Source organism: Lissotriton helveticus, chromosome 5_1 (genome assembly GCF_964261635.1).
Source record: "Lissotriton helveticus chromosome 5_1, aLisHel1.1, whole genome shotgun sequence".
Lineage (NCBI taxonomy): Eukaryota > Metazoa > Chordata > Amphibia > Caudata > Salamandridae > Lissotriton > Lissotriton helveticus.
This window is the reverse complement of record NC_136065.1, coordinates 586863606-586886319: the sequence shown is the minus strand read 5'-3', so window position 1 is coordinate 586886319 and position 22714 is coordinate 586863606. Positions and strand designations below refer to the sequence as shown.

Genomic DNA, 22714 nt, shown 5'->3' with positions numbered 1-22714 from the left:
TGCACAACAGTAACCTATCAATTCTTTATCCGAATGTTTAATTTGTCATTTTCTTCTGAAATGGCTCTTGACTTTCTCAGGGGAAGGTCTGTGTCTCCGTTACTTCAGAACTCGAGCTTGGGCCCACTAGACCATCAAATTACGTATCCATTTCCATCCCTGTTAATTTCCTGAAGTTTTGGAGCGTTTTGTGGCTGTTCAGTTGCAAAACTGCATAGGTACCTTGAACTACCTAGAGAAGTGCAAGTAGGAATTTACTTCTCACCCCAAGCAAAGAATCGCTTTGAACACAACAATGGAATATTTGAAGACATTAACTGGTGGTAACAGTATTGCACCTCTGGTTCTTTTTAGGTTGAGCCTGTGAAAGCACTTGTGCTGCATACACTCTCACTTGTGAGACACTATTGGTTAAAATAAATGGCTTGGAGTCCACCCAATGATTAACGTTTGTTGGCTTCAGTGTCACTTTTCTTTGCAGCCTCGTAATTGGACAGTGCTGCCAGGCGTCACTTCTGTTCGTTTTTGTGGAGCACCGTCCAATCACAGATTGATTCTCCTTAATCAGTGTCCATCCGTTGATGCTATTTAATTGAGGTACTATTTCTTTCTTTTCCCAACCCATTCCCTTTACCCCCATCTGGTAGTCCCACACTCCTCGCCCGCACCTCCCTTGTTTTGTTTACTGTTTGCCCCCTCGTCTCGCTTTCTATTATTGCTGCTATCTCTCTCTCTATCACCCCTTGTGTTGCTTTCCCCTTTCTGCTTTAAAAAAAATATTACATGACAGTGTGGGCTGCTGTGCAACAGGGTTTTTTAAAAAGTACTATGATGCTGTCATGAGGTTTTTTTCTTAACTGTAAGCCACTTTGCACAGTAGCTTGCACTGCTGTGCAGCATGTCTTAAAAACTTTGACAAAGCCAATGGCTCTCATATAGGTGGGACATATGGCTTTCCCATTTCTGGTTAAATTTGCTGGCCGCCTTTGACACAGTCCCCATGAAACCTGACTATTCCTACATAAGAACCCAATCATACAAGAGTGGAATCTCCAAAACAGACCAATATAGTCTTCATTAGAATTCTCAAGAATTTTTTGAAAGACCCTCACCTACCAGAATTCACCAGTGGCATGCTTCATCATTGGGTCGCCATCCTGGACACCTAATGTGTTGGAGTGGGCTCATCCTCCACCAGGAGGAAGTACTTTCAAATGTGTAATGTCTTTTGTGTGAGACCTGAAGACAACTGAAAAAAGAGGTTAAAATGATCCCAAGTTCTAGTATTAGCTTCTAATATGGGGCAGGGGTTGGGGTAAGGTTAAAAACAGTAGGGTAGGTCAATGATCTCTTCCATCTTATACACAACGGGGTCTACATGTTTCAGCCATTATGTACCCCATCAGGTCATGTGGCTTTCTTCAGGTCCTTAAAGAAACAGATCACTGAACTGGATATAATGATAGTTTTATTTTGTCTATATTATCAATCTAATACTATAAAGTAAGCACAATCACTTACAGTTCATTGGGGTTCACTTGTTGCCCATAACCTATGGAGAAAGATGAGAAGGCATGATGAAAATACTGCATATATTTGCGCTACATATGATATGTAAAAGACAGGTCTGCATGCCACCCTTTGTGTGCCTTATAATAGCTCTTTTAAGAAATTATAAGGAATGAAACAATTTCCTTTTGAAATATCCAAGTAAGTATTCTCATAAAAAATGGACAGAGAACACCAACACAGCACTCATAGTATTGTAGTCAGAGCCTCCAAGCATTTTAGTAATACGGCTCCTCATTGCTGGACAGTTCATGTGGAAAGAATGATGAGGATGTCATCCATATAGCGTTTCCATAGGATCCTCTGTCCATATGGATTTTGATCAGTCAGTACATGTTTCCTCAAAGCGGTGTTCATATAGACATTCCACGCTGTCACTGAATGACAATGAAATCGTCATCCAGAACTCCTGAATCTCACCTTTCTTAGTGACTCTAAAGGTTGGGGGGTATGCATCATGACACTGCTTTGAAAAAAATTACATTTTTATCTGCCAGTCCTACGCCAGTTTGCTTTCATAAAGATTTAGGGATAGTTGGACAGAATCAAAATACAAGAAGAAATTACTTTAAACACATCTGCTATTTTATGTATTTATTTCCAAAGAAAAACCAAAATCTCGGGACCTCATTTACAAATTTTTGGTACAGTGCAGTGCTACAAGGCTTCTTGCAGGGCTGTCCTGTGTCAAAAGGGAAAGGCATGGATGTGCCATATTAATGAAATATGGCACATTCCTGCTGTTTCTGCCTGTGCTAGCTCACAAACTGGTGTCTAGCACCAACGCAGCACCCTAGCGCCATGGTGCAAGGGTGCCTGCATTGCTGGCATAACTTATTTTGTGCAGGAAGGGACACCTCCCTTCACATAAACAATCAATGGAGGCATTGTCATCTTCCTATGTGTGCTGCAGATGTGCACAGTTTTGACGCATTTCCAGGTTTATAGATCCTTGTAAATCCGGGTGTTGCATCGGAAAGCAACGACCATGGAATGCCTCCGTGATGGAGAGTAAGGCATAGCAATGCTTTGCACTGACTTGCCTTAATCCATATCTACGAGGCCATGCAAAACAATACGGAGTGGCTTTTTGTCACCTCATATATATGATTGAGAGTCCTGCGCCACTGGAGCGACTTGCTCTGTCCTGCAATAAAGGAGTAGAACACACAACAAAAGTGTATATAGCCATGCATAGAACTTTTGATACAGTCAATTTTCCTTTAATGTGTAATGCAAAAATAATTCCAGTTAAGGGTAGCTTTGTAGAAAATCTGGTGAATATTAATCTGTGGTTGGCAACCATGGTAAGGAATTCAAAAAGTGAATATAAAATACAGTGCAACGTGAAATCTTGGCTCAGTTGAACTTTCACATCAGAACTTCACTCAAATCAGCTTGTAACAAGTCTACAGGAGGGAGCTGACCAGGTGCTGAAAAGGCTACCTCACTGGTTGTTCACCTTCACGCTGTGCATGTGTCGCCCTTATCTGCCTACTTCCAGGCAGATGTGTTAGTACGTGAAGTCTGCCTGCCAGGAAGGACACATAATGCCTTTACTTTTATGTCATTACACTGTGCAACAGTGACATTTTTAAGGTGCTTAATGTTGGCGTCTATCTTTGTTGTCAGTAAGTGGGCAGGAATCGAGGGTGGGGGAGGCGGTGGAGAGGAGTAAAAAGAAAAGAAAAGAAGTACCTGATTACCGAATTTCTCCTCTGCCGTCACTCCATCGTCTCTCCAGCCAGAACAGGGAAGCAGGAAGAACCCGGTTCCCTAGGGCCAATCACAACACTACAATGCAGCATTGTGATTGGTCTGTGCGCTGTGGATCAGTGCTCAGTCAGGGAATGGGGGCCTGGGCATGTCCTCAATGCAGGCTGTAATGCAGCCCGCCTTGAGAACATATCAATGTACTACCCATATCCTTTCTAAAGTCGCTTTGGTCAACATGCTAGATTGGCAAATACAGCTGGGTTCACAACCAGCTTCATAATCCCCGCAAAACATTTTCTGCTCGAACCAATGGGCTTATTTACAAGCCCCTTGTGCGGCTGTTGTGTCACTTTTAATATGGGGAAAAGTATGAAGGTTTATATATTAAGCTCAAGCGAAATAAAAATAAAAATATTAGGGGAAATATGGGTAACTCGAGAAACATGAACTCCATAATGTTTCATTTGTGTACTAAAACGATGTGGACACCCCTATTTAATACTCGGGACTTCGGTTTCCAAAAGACCGCTTTCAGCCAGAAGAGTGCATCCCCAGCAGTGGTATTATATTTTCGGTTTTATGAGCTTGTCTCCTGCCTTTAAAATTGCTTGTTAAGCATTGCATGTTCATTTACAAGTTTTACGGCGTCTTACCGGGACCTGTACTTGACATTTCATCTTTTGCCTACAGCATTGCGTAGGTTCGTTTTCAACTCTGGCAAGTGTCCAGTAGATGTCCTGAGCCACCACTTCAGCTAACTTTGAAGGCTGGAAGCTGTTCAGTTCTGAATGTCATACAATTCAATGTGTACATTATAGATAATTCCCAATATATGTGATTAAAGCTAGTTTATGCAAAATATTATCGTATATTATACATTTGTTCTCTCTATGTGACTAAGTTGCATCCTGTCCCTCGAGTATCGGCTCGGGTTGGTCCAAGTGACTGACATTTTATTAGCCGTAAGCTTAGCCCTCTGCTATTGCATTAATCAATCAATCAGGGAAATTTGAAGCACGCTACTCACCAGTGAGGGTCTCAAGGCACTGGAAGGGGAGGGGGTACAAGCAGCTCCGTGGGTAATTCAAAGAGCCAGGTCTTGGGTTCCTATCTGAATTGGTGCAGTGTCGGGCTTCATCTGATGCAGAGGGGAAGTTCATTCCAGGTCTTGGCTGTGATGTAGGAGAAGGATCTGCCACCTGCTCTGTCCCTGTGAATGTGGTGGACCGTGGCCAGGGCTAGGTCGGCACAACAGAGGTTTCTCTTGGAGGTGTGAAAGGCGATTTGTTCAATATGGTATTGATGTCCGGTGTTGTGGAGGGCTTTGTAGGTGTGTGTGAGCAGATTGAAGTTTATTCTTTTTTCGACAGGGAGCCAATGGAGGTCGCAGAGGTGTTGGGTGATGTGGTCATGTTGTTGGATCTCGAGGACCAGTCTGGCTGCGGAGGAGTTTTTTGTTGATTCCGGTATAGAGGGCATTTCCGTAGACCAGTATGTTGGGGATGAGCGCGTGGGTGACGGTCTTCCTGGCATCGAGGGGACCCATTTGAAAATCTTGCGAAGTATGCGGAGGGTGTTGAAGCAAGTGGAGGACATACAGGCACATGCATCAAAACTTTTAGCGATCGCAAACGGTGTGAATTGCAAAAATCGGCCGTTTGCAATAGCAAAATCAGCTTTTGGGATGCATCAAGGATGAAGGCCCTCGCAATTTGAGAATTCGCAAATATTTGCGAGTTCTCAAATTGCGATTGCATTTGAGGAATCACATTTTGCAATTCCTTAAATGCAATGCATGAAAGTTTTGAAAATAGCGATTTCGCAATTAGTGGGAGCAAATTACCATGAGGTTGAACCTCATGGTAATTTGCGAAAACTTTGAAAATTTCGCTTTTTTGCATTTTTCAAAGTTTCATGTTGTGCACACACATGCACATATGTGCACAGATTAATTTCAGGGGTGCAACAGGGTGTCCTTTGGACACCCCTGCACCCTTGAAATCGCATTCTTAATTTGCGATTCGCTATTTGCGAATCGCAAATTTAGAATGTCTCCCCATTCATTCCTATGGGCCTCTAGGCCCATAGGAATGAATGGGGGGGTATACCTTAATTGCAACTCTCAATTTGCGAGTCGCACTTAAGGAATGTTTAGAAATCTCACATTTTTCAGCGATTTCTTCATGCATAGGCTTTTGCGATTTCTTAATTGCGATTCCTTCAAAATCGCAATTAAGAAATCGCAAAAGCCAACAATGATGCATGTGCCTGTTAGCGTTTATCTGGCGGTTCATGATAAGTGAAGGGTCGGGTATGATGCAGAGGTTGCGAGCGTGGTCCGTAAGGGTGGGTGGGTTTCCGAGGGCGGGGTGCCCCCAGGTGTTGTCCAATGTGGAGAGGGTGTAGCTGAGGTTTAATGATTGCGATGTATTTGTGCCATGTTGTCTGGGCAGTTAACCATTATTCAAAGAAGTGTTATGGGTTACCATGCAAAGTATACAGTTTAAAATATGTCGATGTAGTGCCACATAAAAGTTAATCTCTTTTCCCACCATTGTGTGCGCCAACCTTTCCTACGGAAGCCTTTCAGAGATTGAGTGACACCTCTTTCAATGTTTATTCCACCTGCGCAATGTCCTCTTATTTTTTGGCATAGCATTTCCTTCCAGGCACACTCCTACCTCAATGAGTAATTACTGCCCTTTCCTCTGACGCAGTTTCATTACGCTAATGCTAGACCTGTCATGTGAGTTTTGAAGAGTTCAAATAAAACACTGAAATTATTGTTTATTACAGTAGTTCCCTGTTTTGTTCCTTTCTAAGTGTACCTTCATTTTTCAAGTTGATTTCATGACTGAATGAACAGCTTCAGTTTTCTTCTTTTTAGATAGTTAAACGTGCATGGACACATGTTGCTGTAATGCTAGTGTTCATTTGAAAATATACAAATAAAAATACTGAGAAAGAAGTATTAATAATGGCACACTAGCTATGTAATTGGCATAAGGCTGTCACAGTGACAGTTGAATTGCTAAATGTTTACTAGCACAACAGTTGTCTACTGGAGGGATGATGTGTGGACTTAGAAGGTTTTATTACTGCCACTATAACTGTATAATGCCAAATGTGGGCATTTCAGAAACACCTTTTCCATCTTGAGTGCACTTTGGTTGTTTTAGATCATTTCTCATGACTAGAATAAAATAGATCATATGCAGCAACTTTATGGCACCCCGTTCCATAGTGTACTGTGGCTTCCCTTTCTGTCTGATTTTTTTCATCGTATATACGGAGTCACTATCTAATCCACTAAGAGAGTAGAGTAGCGGAGGGATTTCAGATTGTTCTATAACTTTTGAGATACTCAAGAACTTGGCAGTTTACTGGAGGCTATCAGAAATTGGATGGAGATTAAGGATGGTTTTTGTGCAGGAAGTGATACCTTCCTTCACAAAAACAATAATTTATGGCATTTTCACATTTGCAGCATGCATAGAAAGTGGAATAACGAGGATAAATAAAAGTTTTTCTCTTCGTTACACTACTCTTGTGTTTCCCCTGGGGAGGTGTAGGATTCTGGCGCATTCCTAGCTTTGCAAAACTTTGTAAATTTGGGAATGTGTCAGGTTTCATGGATGTTGCATGGTAACACCCACATCAACACTCATGGAAACACCCCTTTTACTCAGAGTAATGAATGGAAGGGGCCCATGTTTACAAGGTCATGAAAAGTCACGCAAGGTGACTTTACGTGGCCTTGTAAATATGGCCCGGCACATTGCACCGCCGATGTGACAAAAACAGTGTAAAAAACAGTGATGCACCTGCTGCACAATGGCCTTGTAAATGAGATTGGTTTTACATTGGTTGACTCCCGGTGGGCCACCAGTAATCTTGGTCCACATAATGACTAGATCCGCAATGGTGGAGAGGTGGATGCCCACCTATCTCTGATTCTGCTTTGATCAGCACCTCATTCTTGAAGAAAAGTTATTGCTTTGATGAAGAAGTGTAAGTTCTAGACAACACTATGGGCATTACTTGTTGTATGTGACTGAGCTAAGTTGTGCCTTGATTGCCAAAATATTTGTGGAAACTGGAATTTTTATTTGTAACACATTATTTGAGCCCTGGGAAAAATAATTGGCCACATGCAAAAGTTTAATAAAAACACTTGGTTAGGGAAGTGGTAGGTGTGGCTAGGCAAGACCACATTCTTATCTAATCGGTTTCATCTTCGAAGGCTGGTTATGAGAGCCAAAATCATAGAATTGTCATTTTGGAGTGCTCGTAACATCTTCAAGAGAACATCTTATGTTATAATACCAAAAGATACCAAAAGATCCTTGAGATCTGCACACAGTTTTTAGCACATGTCCCATTTTGGAATGAAATCCCTGGTTTGGGAGGTTTTTTTTAGGAAATTGCATCACAGTTTTGGAAAGAACTGCCACTGCCATCGAGATACTAACTGGCGTATGTTAACAAGAGAGTACAATCTGAGTTGTTTTCAGCGCTCTCAGTTACACAGGTTAATGTGAGTGCACTTTGATAGTTGTTAGGTTGAGGTACCCTGTACATTGATTAATTGACTGATTGGCAAAAAGTACCTTTTAGCAGGGTCAATATTGTTTAAATTAGGGGTGTACAAATGCTGTGTAATTTTTCACTTAATTACACAAATTGTTGGCAAGATCATGTGCAATTTAGTAAATTAGGCCCTCTGACCCTGTTGGGCATGATGGGGTTACTCAATCTGAGGGTAGCTCTTTGGGTGGTGCAGTGGCTAAGTTAGGAGAAGTAGAGGTGGACACTTCTGATCCCAAACTAAAAAGACTGGGCAAGAACACTATAGAGATGGACAAAGTGCATTTTAAATTGGGTCCTGCAACTGTTGAAGTAGACCAGCTCCCCAGATGGACTGACCAGGACAGGAGGATGTAAGGAAGAGTAAGACCTGCAATCCAACCAGTTTCCCCACTCTTCTTTGCCTGACAGACGGGTAAGAATCTTCCCGGTTTGGCTGAGTCTCCCGGCCTGTGGGCTGGGGAGGGAGCTTGTGTGAGGAACTGGATCCTTGTTGCAGTACCCAACACGTTTTGCCTGACTTTTGATGCAACTTTGATCAAGGTGTACTGGGGTCCTGCTAACCAGGCCCCCAGTATCAGAGTTCCTTCCCTAAAACTGTATCACATCAGCAACACCTATAAGTCCCTAGTAAGTGGTACCCCTGGTACCTAGGGCATTGGGACTGAAGAGAGTCCGCTATGGCTGCTGCACAAATTGTGACACTCTAGGGTCCTCTCACCAAGACCATGCAAACAGCCATTTCAGGCTGCGTGTCATGGTACAGATAAGACTGAAGAGTCGACATGGCACACATCCCTGTGTGCCATGCCCCCACACACTGCATGAGGTACAGGTAAGTCACCCCTACTGCGGGCCTTATAGCCCCAAGGCAAGGTGCACTATATTCCATGTGAGGACATATCTGTATGAGCAGGTATGAGCCCACAATGTCTGAGTCTCTGCACAGGGAAGCCACAGAGAGTACATGTGCTGGATACTTGTCATCCTGGGTTTCCTAGCTCTATGAAAGCTTCACTGTATCCTAAGAGGTTTGGTACCAAACATCTTGTCTTACTAAATCTTCACTGATGCCAGTTTTGGACTTATTAATAAATGCACACAGGAGACACTTCAGAAGGTTCCCTGAAAAACTCCCAAACACTGGTGGGGTCTCTGATTAGTCTTAGCCAGCCTGCCACCACCAGACATGTTTCTGACCTCATGGGGTGAGGGTCAGTGCTCTCAGAGCCAGGAACAAAGCCTGCTGTGGGTGGAGGTGCGGGAAACATCCTTTACAACGCAACTTTTACCACGCAGTGCCTTTACGACGCAACTTTTACAACGCAAACCATTACAACGCATTGCGCTGGGGGGCGCTCTAGGATAGGGAATACGTTTAATTTACTATCCAACACCTTCCCTAGTGTCCACAGGGACTAAAGTTTGAATAGTAAATTAAACTTTTCACTATCCAGCACCCCAAAGCGCTATGTGTTGTAAAGGTTTGCGATGTAAAAACCGCGTTGTAAAGGCATGCGATGTAAAAGCATGCGTTGTAATGTCATACATCCTGGAGGTGCGTCACACCTCCCCCAGGACAGGACGGCCTTCCAAGGCGGGAAGCTTCAAAGGAGATGCTACCTTTGAAATGCGAACCAGGCAGCTCCAGCTAGATGAAGATGCCAGCCCCCCTTTCCTGATCTACATTTGGCAGGAGGACAAGTGGGAAACTTAGGTAAATTAGGAGGTGGGTCCTCATTCAGCCAGCACCTCCCCTAAGGTGGGGCAGACAATGTAGACCCCACATTTCATTTCCCTCCATCTTGGTTTAATTTGAAGGGGACCTTATCCAATTCAGGTCAGGGTAGTGCCCCTTCCTACAGGAAGTGGTCACTTAGAGGGTGTAGACACCCCAATGATAGGTAGCCTATTGGCTACTACCTGTCTCCCCCTTTAACACCCCTATATTTAGTTTTTAGGTGGCGTACCAGGACTCTGAACTCAGATTCGATGGGCACAGAGACAAAAAAGACAAAGAAGAGCTGCTGACCCGAGGACTGAAGTCCTGCTGCAGACAATTGGTGCCACCCCCTGCCTGCTGCCTTAAGAACTGGACAATTGTGGTGCGCTGTCTCATCCTGCAACTGTAAGACCTCCATGAACCCTGGTGCTCCTCCAGCCTTCTACAAATCACCAAAGAACACCCTTGGAGTGGAGGTACTGCTCCCCTGCAGCCCGCAGGTACCGAACCGCAGAATCCACTGACTTGCTGCTCCCCAGTGGCTCGGATGGAGCACCTAGACCAAAAGTGGTACACCAGCTCTGGAGGATCAGATCTATGTCTCCACTATGCTTGGAAACAGCAGGACCTACCGGAGCTATGCTACACCAATACCCATGGTAACAGACCCCCTCTGCAGACTACACCGAGACGAAGGGTACAATCTGGACTCCAACTGCCCAGGAAGCAAACACCTATTGAGGGACATTTAGGCCCCTGAGACCCACTGCATGAGTGACCCAGCTGTCCTGGAATCACCTATCCAAGCTGCCTGCTCCTGAAAATGAGGACATCTTTACACGCACCGCCTGGCAAACATTTCTGCTCTGCACCTGGCCTGTCAGACCTTGGTAGCGATGATCCAGCTGTGCTCCTGTGGTCCTGACATCCTTGAGGCCTGCTCTCTGGAGTGGGGCTCCTCAGACTTACCTTTAAGTCACTTTCTGCAGTTTGTTTTCAAGTGCCGCCTTCTTCGTACTGCACCAGCTACCAATGACCTCAGCACCCTGCTTCGGGACAAATTCCGGATGCTCCTGAGAATCCTCTGGTGTCATTGGGACTGGCCTTGCTACTTACTCAAATACTGAAGGTGAAACTTAAAAAACAAAATGTCTGATTTAATAGGCATTTTTCTCTTTTCTCCCATTGACTTCAATAGTGTGTAATTGTGCACAAAAGGAATTCATTTTGCGAACTTTGACAACTCATATCATAAAAAAGTACTTACTGTAGAACTAAACCCTTTGTCTGAAAAATTATATACAAATCGTGTTATATTAATACATTTGTCTTGGATTTATTCTTGAGTGTGTATCTCTTTTATGCCGTAGCACTACCCTCTGATAAGCCTAACTGCCCGCCCACACTTTCTCAAATAGAGCTTGAGTATTTTCTACTATTGCGTCTGTATACCAATCTTGGTCTTACAGGACTCTCTCAACAGTGTTCTTCATTTTAGTGCATTATATTGAGAGCCAGTGTCCTACACTATGCATTTTTGTCCTTCTCTTACACTCTACAACCTCTAAGAAAAGAGAAGAGCTGCCAAACTGTGGAGCACTGATATTAACCCTATACTTATGCTTTTCCTCCTGTCAAAGATATTTGGATTGTGTAGGAGCTTTCAAGAACCCAAAGAAAAATATTCAAGCAAAGGCTACTTCTGCTGGGGCTCAACAGGTGAAAAGTAATAGTTATAGATGTGGAAGAGTTCTCTGCCTCAAGGTGCATCAGTGCAGCCTAATTAATCTCTTTGTTTATGCCTGAAATGTGTGAGATGAGAAAACGGGGTGTGTCTGAACAGAGCTCTTTCCAAGTTCAGGAGGTCATATGTCCATGCCTTAAGGGCAGAGCCTCTGGGACTATGTGACAGGGGTACCAAATTGTGTGGGAGGGTTGACTAATTTATGCAGCAAGAAAAGACAAATTTAGCAGTGTTACGCAGAAAGTTTTGTTACAGTATTATTACATTATTTTGTCATTTTCATGAATGTAACACCATCTGGGTAAAGGTTTCAGCTCATTAATACCAGTTTAATACTCAAATACAGCAAAAGGCAACTCTCTGTCTACCTTTGGGAAGCAACTTGTACTCCACAGCAAAACAAGACACTGAGGGGCAGATTTACAAGCCCCTTGCGCCACTTTTGCGTCACTTTTCCCATGTTAAAAGTAACACAAAAGTGGTGCAAGGGGCTTGTAAATAAGCCCCTGAGTTTTTAGTACATTTGAATCCAGTTGAGCTAGAATCAGTATTTTGGGTTAAAATCTGCAAACTATGCCCCAGATGATGGATTGTGTCGCAAATGCAGTGAATCCATAATTCTGGGGAAAACGCTGTGACTTCTGAATTGCATAATTGCAGGGCCCTACTTATGTGCTACTGATTCTATTGGGTAACCCACCACAGACATTTCCACTGTCAAATGGGAGTCCCTTGACTCAACAACAGAGTGCATTTATTAGATGGTTGTAACACTCCAACACCCCCTGAAGTAAACCCCCTGGACGTAGCTGTTTATTAGCATCAGATTTGACGTCATCTAACCAGCGTCCTCAAAATGATCATGAACCATGAGTGAGACGCTCAAACTCCTCCACAGAAAAAACAAAGGGGCATATTTACAAGCCCCTAGTGGCACTGAAGCATAATTTTTTTTGATTCTCTGGTGGCACTCTATACTAGCCCATATTAAAAGGCAGCACCAAGCCACTTTGCGTGGCTTGACACAGCCTTGTAAATATGGCCCTGCAATGCAGTTTTCTGTGGCAAAGGGACGTGCAATGGGTGTTGCTTGGGGCGTTCCCAGTAACATCCATGGCTTTTTGACACTGCTCCAGATTTACCAGGATCTGTAAATCTGTAAATCTGAGGCAGAGCCAAAAACAATCTCCTTTCAAAAGGAGGTGTTAAGGGGGCGGAACGAGGAGAAACACTTTAATTCCCCTCGTTTTTTGCGTGTTCTGCAAAACGACATTAACCCCTCCCATGCTCGTGATGGAACCGCTCCGTCACGAGCCTCGGGTGGGCTGTGCTGGTGATGGAGCGGTTCCGTCACGGCCCGCTCGGGGCGCCTGCGCGGCACTGATTAAGCACCTGCGCGGCGCGTTCTATTGAGTGGGCGGGGCCATGACGGAACCGCTCCGTCACAAGCTTAGCCCACCCGAGGCTCATGACGGAGCGGTTCCGTCACGGGCATGTGAGCGCTGCGCGGCCCCCCTCCCCCCTAGCGCTGCGGCGGAATTGCCGCCGCAGCCAAGGGGTTAATGATAGTGTTTGTACAGGAAGGTGTCCCTTCTTGCACAAACACAATTATCACGGCAACTTAGACGTGCGGTTGCCTGCATTGTCTCTAGGCAGGTTTTAAGCAGGGATGCGCCATATTCTTTTTAAAACAACGCATCTCTGCATTTTGAAAATGACTCAGCTCAGGGCAACAAATTGCTTGCAGCACCGCGATGCACCATTTTCATGTAAATATACCCCAAGATTTCAGGGGTAAGTTTTTTTCAGCAGAACAGTATTCTCAGAGAGCTAGAAGACAATAAAAGTCAGTGAAAGCCTAGAGCTATTTCAGAGCAGATTGCAAATCATTGAGTTTTTTTTTTAAAGTCACGAATTTACCGAAACAAACAAATGGAAAATATAATTTGCAAGTAATGGCGAAATCAGAGACTTTATCGCTTCTTTCAGTAAGTTTTGCATGATTAAAGGTAGATAGGAAGTTCCTGGCGGCGTTTCTGGCGTACTGTGGCTTTAACAGCTGAGAATCTATTTATCTCGTGATTCTGTACAATGCATGCTAACTGCATTGCAGCAGACGCAAAATGACTGCCTGCTCTTTGATTGACAAGCACCGGCTGCCATGTTCCCTTGTCTTGACAGAGTTAAGCAGAGTGAAATTGAAGGCTTAGTGATTTCTGTTGAACAGGATCTCACTAGCTTTCCCAGTTGATCTACATGGGTTTTTGGCATGTTTGCAGACAGCCCCAGCCTGCGCTTCAGCCACATTTATTAAGTCTGCATGCCAATTCTTAGAAAATAGGGGAATTAGCTATACTTTTTCCCCGGATCAGATCTATTGGAAATCGGCTCTTATTTGACAACCATTGGCTGCCATTACCAGTCATCGGACAATGACCTTTCGTGTCCTCGGTGACATACTGCGATACCCCTCCTAGCAGCAACGGTATCACAATATGATGCTTCTAAGAGAATTAAGGAGTGTCTTTACTTTTGGCCACATAAGTGGCTGCCATTATTTGCCTGGAAGTGCATCTTGCCCCGATAGTCACTAAACTCTAGGGGGCAGATTTACAAGCCCCCTGCACCACCCAGGTCGTCACTTTTCGTGACGTACTGGTGGTGCAGGGGGCTCCTCCATATTTCCAAGGACAGGAAAAGCCACACTGCGTGACTTTTCCTCTCCTTGTAAATACTGCCCTTTCACACGCAGCACTTTACGTTGAAGGGGTGTTCCATGGGTGTTGCTGTGGGTGTTCCCACACAACACCCATGGAACAACACACATCTCCAGATTTACGAGAAATCTGAGCTACACCGAGGAAAAATGTTTTCATTTCTCCTCGTTGTTTTCCTCTTTCAATGCGTGCTGCATTCTATAGCACGCTTTGACAGAGGAAAATGCCTGTAATTATTTTTTTTGTGCAGGAAGGTGCCCCTTGCAGCACAAAAACAATCTCCCCACGACGCAGGCATCCTTGCATCATGGTGCAAGGGTGCCTGCGCCAGCGCATGGCTGCAGTTTGTGCGCCAGCGCAGGGGGAAGCACAGAGATGCGCCATATTCTTGTAAATATGTTGAATCCCTGTGCTTCGGAAGTGCTGCAGCATGGCGCAGCCAAAGGGCCTGTGGTGGCACTCTGCGGCACTTCCTTGTAGATCTGCCCCTAGGACCGGCCGATACACACAAACTCACTTTTTTCCAGTATTAGATTGACCTAAATGCCTATTGGAGGATTTATATGCTTAATGACATAGCTGCCTCTCCTACAATATCAATGCATACTGAACAAGTGAAAAAACTACACGCTCAAATTCACAGCGGAAAATTGATATCCAAAGGCTGCCTGTCTCTTTCTTTTACTCTTGCACTCTCTATTTCATCCCTGCTTTCTCTTCCTCCTTCTTGCTCCATTTTCTGACTCTTTCACTATGAATCAAGGTCTGGCGAGGAATAATAAGTCCTAAGCCCCCAAAATGAGTGCCAGTGCCCACCACCTGCAACCACCTGTACGAATTAGGCACTGCTACCATCTGGCATATCTCTTATTTTACCATCCTGCCTTCTGTCTTCCTAATCACCTTGAACCTCCGATCTCAGCTCTGCACAAAGTATCTCAGCACACAACAACCTCAACAGCTGTGGCTTCCATCTCTGGAATCCTTTCCTGCATCGCAGTCCTCTTTCACATTCCAAAGGAATTTTAACAACGTGTCTTTCTTAATGCAGCATAAATGTGAGCTTATTTTCTTATCCCTTGTCACGTAAACTGTTTTCCAGGCATTGCTTAGTCCATCATACTGCTGGATGGCACTCACAAGTTAGATAATACCGAAGCATGAGTAGGCTGCAAGGTGCTGCATGCCATGTTGGAGTGGACCTCCCTGCTCCCATTAATGCTCCCATCGCCCAGAGGTGGCCAGAGTGGTGAGGTCGGAGACCAAGTGGTGAGCTCAACTGAAGTGGAGGCCGGTCCTGGGAAGGTGAGCCTGAGGTAGACCGGGAGACCTTTGACAACCCTGAGAGGGGGAGATGGATATTAGCTTTTGGCATGGAGTGGAACCTATGCCCAGCCCCACTGTAAAGCAAAGAGGAGTCGGAGGCGAGGCTCTGCTCTCTTGGGTCACTGCCTGGATCCAGCTGGCCCTTAGGGGGGTTGTGGGGGTGTCCTGCTCCCCTCTGCTTGAGGACTGGAGCACAGCCTAGTGGAGTATCCTGGCCTGGATCTCATTGGAACAAATGTATCTGTCCAACCCCTCTGATCTTTCCCACAGCACCCGGGGGTTTGCAGAATATAAAAGACCCAACATGGCCGGTGGAGGAACTGGCGAAGATAAAAGACAATTTATTCAGCATGACCAGGTCTTGTGAGCTCGTCCTCGGGTGCCTGGGCTTTCAACACACGTACCACCTATGAAGAGCAAAGGCAGCAGATACTGTAAGTCCCCAGTCATACCACCCTGGACATAGAGTCATATGAGAGCTCTTTGCCCAAACATAAACAATGGCCAGCATGGAGGATAAACCTGACTGATCCTGGGAACTGGCTGCTTGCGCTCAAATAGAGTGTGCCTTACATGATGGGAAGTATACTGGTGCACTGCTGGATGAACTGACACTGACATCGAGTCGAGGTACTGTCTTGACACTGCACCTAGCTGCCCCCCCCCCCCATCCCCCATATGGCACATTTGTGTGGGTGACCTTGGTGTCTGATGGATGAAATAACCAACTTACTGATGATAAGGCTTGGGTTCAGCCTGGTGACTTCTTCAGATCCCCCAGCAGGGAATAATCCTGTTCTACTGATGAATCAGTCCTGAGGTGAGCTGAGAGGAAGGTGCCCCTCGAGAATTGTTTGAAAGACATACCAATAAACTAGATGTCATTCGGAAGGGAATTGGCACCACAAGAGAATTTCTGGAATTAAAAACTAATGAGTTGTCAGTGGATCTGGGGCTGTTGTGGGAGGACATGTGGCACCTGGGGGGTTGAGTGACCCGAGTGGAGCAGCCCTTGGCAGAACTGCAACCTCTGGCCTTGGAGGTGAGTTGGCAGGTGCAGGGCCTCACATAGTGGTTTAGGTTCTTGCATGGTAGGGCCAAAGATGCTAAAACCGGAGAAGATGCAGCAACATGTGGGTCTTTGGCCTTCCCGAGGGCACTGAGCACAACAACATGGTTGAATACTGAAGAACTGGATTCTGGGATTAGTCGCACCACAAAAACTGTTGCCTTTCTTCTCCATGTAGAGGGCTTATCAAGTTCTTAATCATCAACTGATTCCTGGGATTGCGCAGAGCCCCATGGTGGCCAAACTGTCACAATTCAAACACAGAAACACCATATTACAAGTTGACAGGACACAGCTGCACTTCATAGTGGACAATCGAAAAGTGCTAATGCTCCCAGGTTACACAATAGCTGTACATCATAGGATATTGTTCCAGGAAGTCAAATAGAAACTACGCAAAATAGAAATAAGGTATGCTTTGCTGGTCATGACACAACTGAAAATAATGAAGGATCAAAAGAGTCACTTATTCACTGGGCCTGAAATGGTGTGGGGTTAAAACAGCAAGGTGCCTCACTCACGAAAAGTGCCTCTACAATCTTGGGGACCAGATGGTGCATTGAGCTGGAATATGGCTCACTTCCACGCCTACTAATACCACGCGTGCTATTACAACACAGGTATTACTACAAGTTGCAATTACAAAGACCTGCCATTACATTGCATACTTTTACCACGCATATGCTTTTGCCACGCATTCCATTACAACGCAAAGGCATGCGTGGTAAAGCTATCTTCATAGTGAAAGTATGCAATGTAAGTGACACTACCCAGCCCTAAACTGTAATTTAGTACCCCTGCACGTCCCTCCCTGACCCCCAGTACTCTTCCTACATTAAGACTACCCAGCACGACCCCCTGACAGTACCCTAAATCCAATAACAATACCCTGCACTACACACACCATGGCACTACCCTAAACCCTTAAACACTACCTCCAGTATTACCCTCCCGACCCCCAGTCTGCTCCCTACACACAAACACTACCCTGCACAACCCCGACATTACCCTAAAGCTGAAAACACTACCCTGCACTACACACACACCAAGGCACTCCCCTAAACCCTAAAACAATACCCCCAGCACAACCCTTCCCTACCCCCAGTCCGCTCCCTACACTGAAACACTACCCTGCATGACTCGACGCTACCCTAAACCCTAAAACACTACGGTGCACTACACACACACCACAGCACTACCCTAAACCCTAAAACACTACCTTCAGCATGACTCTCCCCCAACCCCCAGTCCGCTCCCTACACTACAACACTACCCTGCACGACCTCCGACACTACCCTAAACGCTAAAACACTACCCTGCACTACACACACACCACGGCACTGCCCTAAACCCTAAAACACTACCACCAGCACAACCCTCCCCCAACCTCCAGTCCGCTCCCAACACTTAAGCACTACCCTGCACAACCCCCAACACTACCCTAAACCCTAAAAAAGTACCTTGCACTACACACACACCACAGCAGTCCCCCAAACCATAAAACACTACCTCCAGCACGAGCCTCGCCCGACCTCAAGTCCACTTCCTACACTTAACCACTACCCCGCACAACCCCCAGACACTACCCTAAACCCTAAAACATTACCCTGCACTACACACACACCACAGCACTACCCTAAACCCTAAAACACTACCTCCAACACGACCCTCCCGGACCCCCAGTCCGCTCACTACACTTAAACACTACCCAGCACAACCCCCGATACTACACTAAACCCAACAACACTACCCTGCACTACACACACACCACAGCACTACCCTAGACCCTAAAACACTACCTCCAGCAGGACCCTACCCCGCCCCCCACTCCGATCCCTACACTGAAACACTACCCCCCAGCACGACCCTCCCCTTACCCCCAATCCCCCTTACCTCTCTCTCCTCGTGGTTCCTCTCTCCTGGTTCCAGCGATGTCTGAGGGACAGTGCACGTTGTTGTGAGGGAACGGAAGAGCCTCAGTTTCCTCACAATGATGTGTATAGCCATTTCATTGCATGCGTTGTAAAAGCGCATGTGATGTAATAGTATGCGTAGTAATGGTATGTATTGTTACGTCGCATGTGTTATAATGAGGTACTGGGTTTTTCAGAACCGGTACTGATCCGGTAACCCAGCGGTACCAGGGTACACCAAGACCTCGGGTACTTTCCTGATTCAGACCACAGAAAGTCAGAGCCTTCTAGATGAAGTCAAGGATCGATTTTATTGGCTGCAACCAAGGTAACAAGCGTCCTAGAAGTACAACACACAGGAAGTATGTTCTCAGGAGACTGCCGCAATTCACAAAGTCAGGCTTCTCTTTTTCTACGAAATATTGTGCTTTAGGCAAACATTCTCCGCATTTTAGTGTACCATAGACATGTTACCATTACAAAAGAAAAGCAGAGTCATGATGACAAGGCCATAGTTCAATGTGTACAACCCATAATAAATTACTCGGCAAGGCCCAACATTTTCATCAGATATCGCTGGACCCCCAGTAAAACCAGGCACCTCCCCATCATAAAGTAAGCGAGAGAAAAGAGCAGGGACAGGTGTGAGCGAGATTCGGCAGGGCGTGTGTGCGATGGCTGAGTTTATGGCCTGTTGAGCCTTGATGCTATCTTGCTCGGCCACTGGGAGAGGAACTGACCAAACAGGTTCGGCCTGGGGCAAAGGTTCCAACCTGCCCAGGTCAGAGAGGAGTCAATTAAAGGTGACCGTGTCCTCTGGTATCGAATTGAGCTGCATTATAGGCCTATGTAAAGGGCAACTCACAAAATGGCTGCCGTACACAAAATGGGAGCCAAGGGTTCAGGAGGTAAATGACGATTTCGAGGTGAAGTCGTCACTCAAATACGACGAAAATGCTTGTATATAGTGTACTAGCCATTCTCGGTCTTTTGATACCAAATTCGTCATGTTCTGATGAAGTTTTATTCTCGAGTGCAGAATTATTACACGAGTCCAGAATTTTCAGAACTACAATCCCTCCTTTTGCCCTTACATAGGCAATTAATCTATCCTCATGCTAATCTGAGTCCAGCTCGATATTCCTAAAGTAATTGAGATGTTGCTGTAACATCATCCTAGTACTTAGCTCGTCTCTTGATACAGGTTTCCTTACACATGATGTAACACAGAGGCCACATATTGCAGGAGCACACTGCACGCACGCACAGACAGAACAGGAAAAGAATGGCTAAGACCATCCCAATGACCATCAGAATTTTCCATCCCCAGCCGGATATCAGTTCCCAGAACCACCCCATTAATGACCAATCTCCTTTATCCACATGAATAGATTCGGAAATTTTATGCAGTTTGGAGATGGCCTGGTACACTGTTGGAGCGTTATCTGGGATGAAAATACAGCAACTTGACTGGATCAATCTACATACCCCGCCTCGGTCTGCAAGTATGACATCTAAAGCGACCCTGTTCTGAAGGGTCATAAGACGGTCCGACTGGAGCTCAGCAGTCAAGTTACTAAGGGCACCAGCAGTTTCAATCACAGTGGACTCAACTACCCTTGTCAATTGCCTTATGTTCCTGCTGTTAACCATGGGTCCCCAGATCTGCAGAAAACCCTTCGTAAAGTCCCCAAATTCATGACCTGCAGTGTCTTCTTTACTCAAGACACCTCTAACTACCCTTGTCTTGTGGTAATCTGCCGCCGCTGTGTAGGTGGGAGGCAACAGGAACGAAACAAAACATGAGCCCGAGAAGTCAGGGGGCAACCATGTATAGGCTCTATCATGGCAGATGAAATAGGTACCCTTAGCTGCTAGAAACGCAGGGGAAGTCTGAGACCCAAAAACATACGTTTCTGTACAGACACTTTTCCCTAACTGAGCTCTGGGATTCCTGCCAATACCTTGCAGACATAGGTGACCCTGATGGGGTACAATCCAAATCGGGGACGATCTTTTAGTTTGCTGTTTCTCACTTAAAGTAGCTCCATATCCGGTCACGTTCCAACCGATATATGCAAATATCTCATCTTCCGGGGTATTTTCATGAGAAATTTCTTCCTTAATCATGTCAACTATGCCTTTGACTAGGGCGCTAGTCTTGAGGTTGTCTTTTACAGAACGTAGGGGTTGGACTTCACGTGCGTATATGAACATTGTTCTGAATGCCCACACAGAACCATTATGGCTGAAAGGCAGGACCAGATAAGGGATACCTTTGTCCGTAGTGTGAGGCATAAGGCCACAAACCCAACAGTTAGTTGTGTTCATTACTAGTTGGTGTTGGTGTAAGAGCTGAACAAAGGAGTTATTAATGAACTCTAACCTTCTATTAGATTCATGGTCCGGTAGAGGGTGAAAAGAATGAGAGGAAACAGTAAGAGGAGGAGGTGTAGGGGATGTAGTGGGTGCAAATGTTACACGAAAAGAGAATAAAACATACCCTATTAAAAACGTCATCACACTGAATAACATAAAAATGCATAATATTAAAAAGCTTTTCCTTGTCATTGTTTTGCAGATTCTAGTTTTAAAGTTCACTCTTTGGGCAGGTCTCTCCATCTCGGAAAACTCCATCCTCTCTAAGGTGCTGCCCGCGATGGGAGGTTGATTCTGCTAAAGAATGCTTCTGTCAGTCTAGGGCAACTCCCTTGGACCAACCAGAACTGCCGACCTAACGTCGTCAGCTGCACCCCAAAGACTTTAAGCAATCGCGGCCCTAGCAGCGGAACCCGGATGGCGGTTCGAAAAACAAAAATAAGCAAGTTTCTCAGATGGGAGAGCTGCACTTTCAAAAAATAGTACTTGGAGGGAAAAAGAAAATTTTATTTATTTGTCTATAGGTCTTGGTCTCAAATTATAGCGTTCTTTCCCAGGTACTGTCTGATCCTGAAACAAGAGTTCAGGCTCCAAAGTGTTCAATCGTTTTGATGGTGGCACAGCTTCTTGCAAAATGTTCTCACTTTCACGTTCAGAGTTAGTTCCTTTTACTCGTGCATCGCTGAAAGGCAGGAGCTTGGGCACGGTGCTAGTCTCTGAGTCCGCGACACCTTTCTGGACCGACTGGTCATATGGCAGGGGTAAAGGGATCTTCTTACAATGGACCCCGTGGATCCAGTGCTTCTTCCCTTCCACTCGAACTGCCGATCTTGTGGAAAGAAGGACGAGGTGCGGTCCGGTCCACCTGGGCTGGTTGTTCTTTGTCCGTTGAAAATTTCTAACCAGCACCCAGGATCCAGGGTCAATGGCGTGGCCTGGAGTTTCAGAGACCGGAGGCAGGGTGTCGTGAACCTGTTGATGCAAAACACGCAATTTAGCCGTCAATTCATACAGATAATCAAGCAAAACAGGGTGTTCCAATTCGCTGAACTTGGTGGGCCTAGGCACTCCCCATATGTTGGCCGGACGGCCAAAGACTATCTCGTAGGGACTAAGTTTCACTCGCGAATGTACAGTCATTCTGGTGGATAGGAGTGCTAAGGGTAGAGCGTCAGGCCATTTAAGACCTGTGCTCGCCTGAATTTTGGCCAGTTTTAACTTAAGCGTGCCATTGTAACATTCTACTAATCCAGATGATTGGGGGTGATTTGCAGCGTGGAACTTCTGCCGAATGCCTAGCCCTTCCCATACATTCTTCATCACACGACCCACAAATTCACTCCCATTATCAGACCAGACCATTCTAGGCATTCCGAATCTAGGGAAGTACTCTTTCACAAGGGCTTTCGCTGTGGACAAGGCAGTATTGTCTTTTAGGGGGTATGCTTCCACCCATCTTGAGAAGGCACAAACAATAACGAGTACGTATTTTAAATTGTTGCACCTCTCCATGTGGATGAAATCTAGCTGCAAAACCTCGAACGGATACGTAGGAGGTGCAAAATGACCAGCTGGAGTTGGGGTTCCCCTACCAGGATTGTGTTTCAGACACACCATGCAACTCTTGACCACATTCTCTGCACACTTGGGAATTCCTGAATTTTGCCATACTGGGGCCAACAACTTGCAAATCCCTTTCACGCTGATGTGAGCCATTCCATGAGCCATTGTAACTACTGCAAGCACATACGCATCGGGTAACAACCCTCTCTGATGCTCTGACAATTCAATCCAACAACCATTCGCATTCATTCTACCCGTACTTTCTCTCCACATGCTCAACTCTTTCTCTGTAGCCTCAGCTTGAATGGACTTCACACTCTCTATCGTGTCTTCACACATTCCAACATCACCAACTCATCTTGCAGGGCCTGCAACATACATTCGGCTCATCACATTCCTTGCAGTTTA

At 45.5% G+C, this 22714-nt stretch overlaps 1 protein-coding gene across 1 annotated transcript; it reads right to left on the bottom strand.

Moving 5' to 3' along the window:
- Nucleotides 1-1534: 1534 nt before the first annotated feature.
- LOC144752519 (endogenous retrovirus group PABLB member 1 Env polyprotein-like) lies at nucleotides 1535-20986 on the bottom strand. The gene is made up of 2 exons (XM_078640421.1): nucleotides 19661-20986; nucleotides 1535-1552 (listed from the first exon to the last, which is right to left on the bottom strand). Exons 1-2 carry the CDS (start codon nucleotides 20984-20986, stop codon nucleotides 1535-1537), a joined length of 1344 nt encoding a protein of 447 aa, XP_078496547.1.
- Between the last annotated feature and the right edge of the window lie 1728 nt (nucleotides 20987-22714).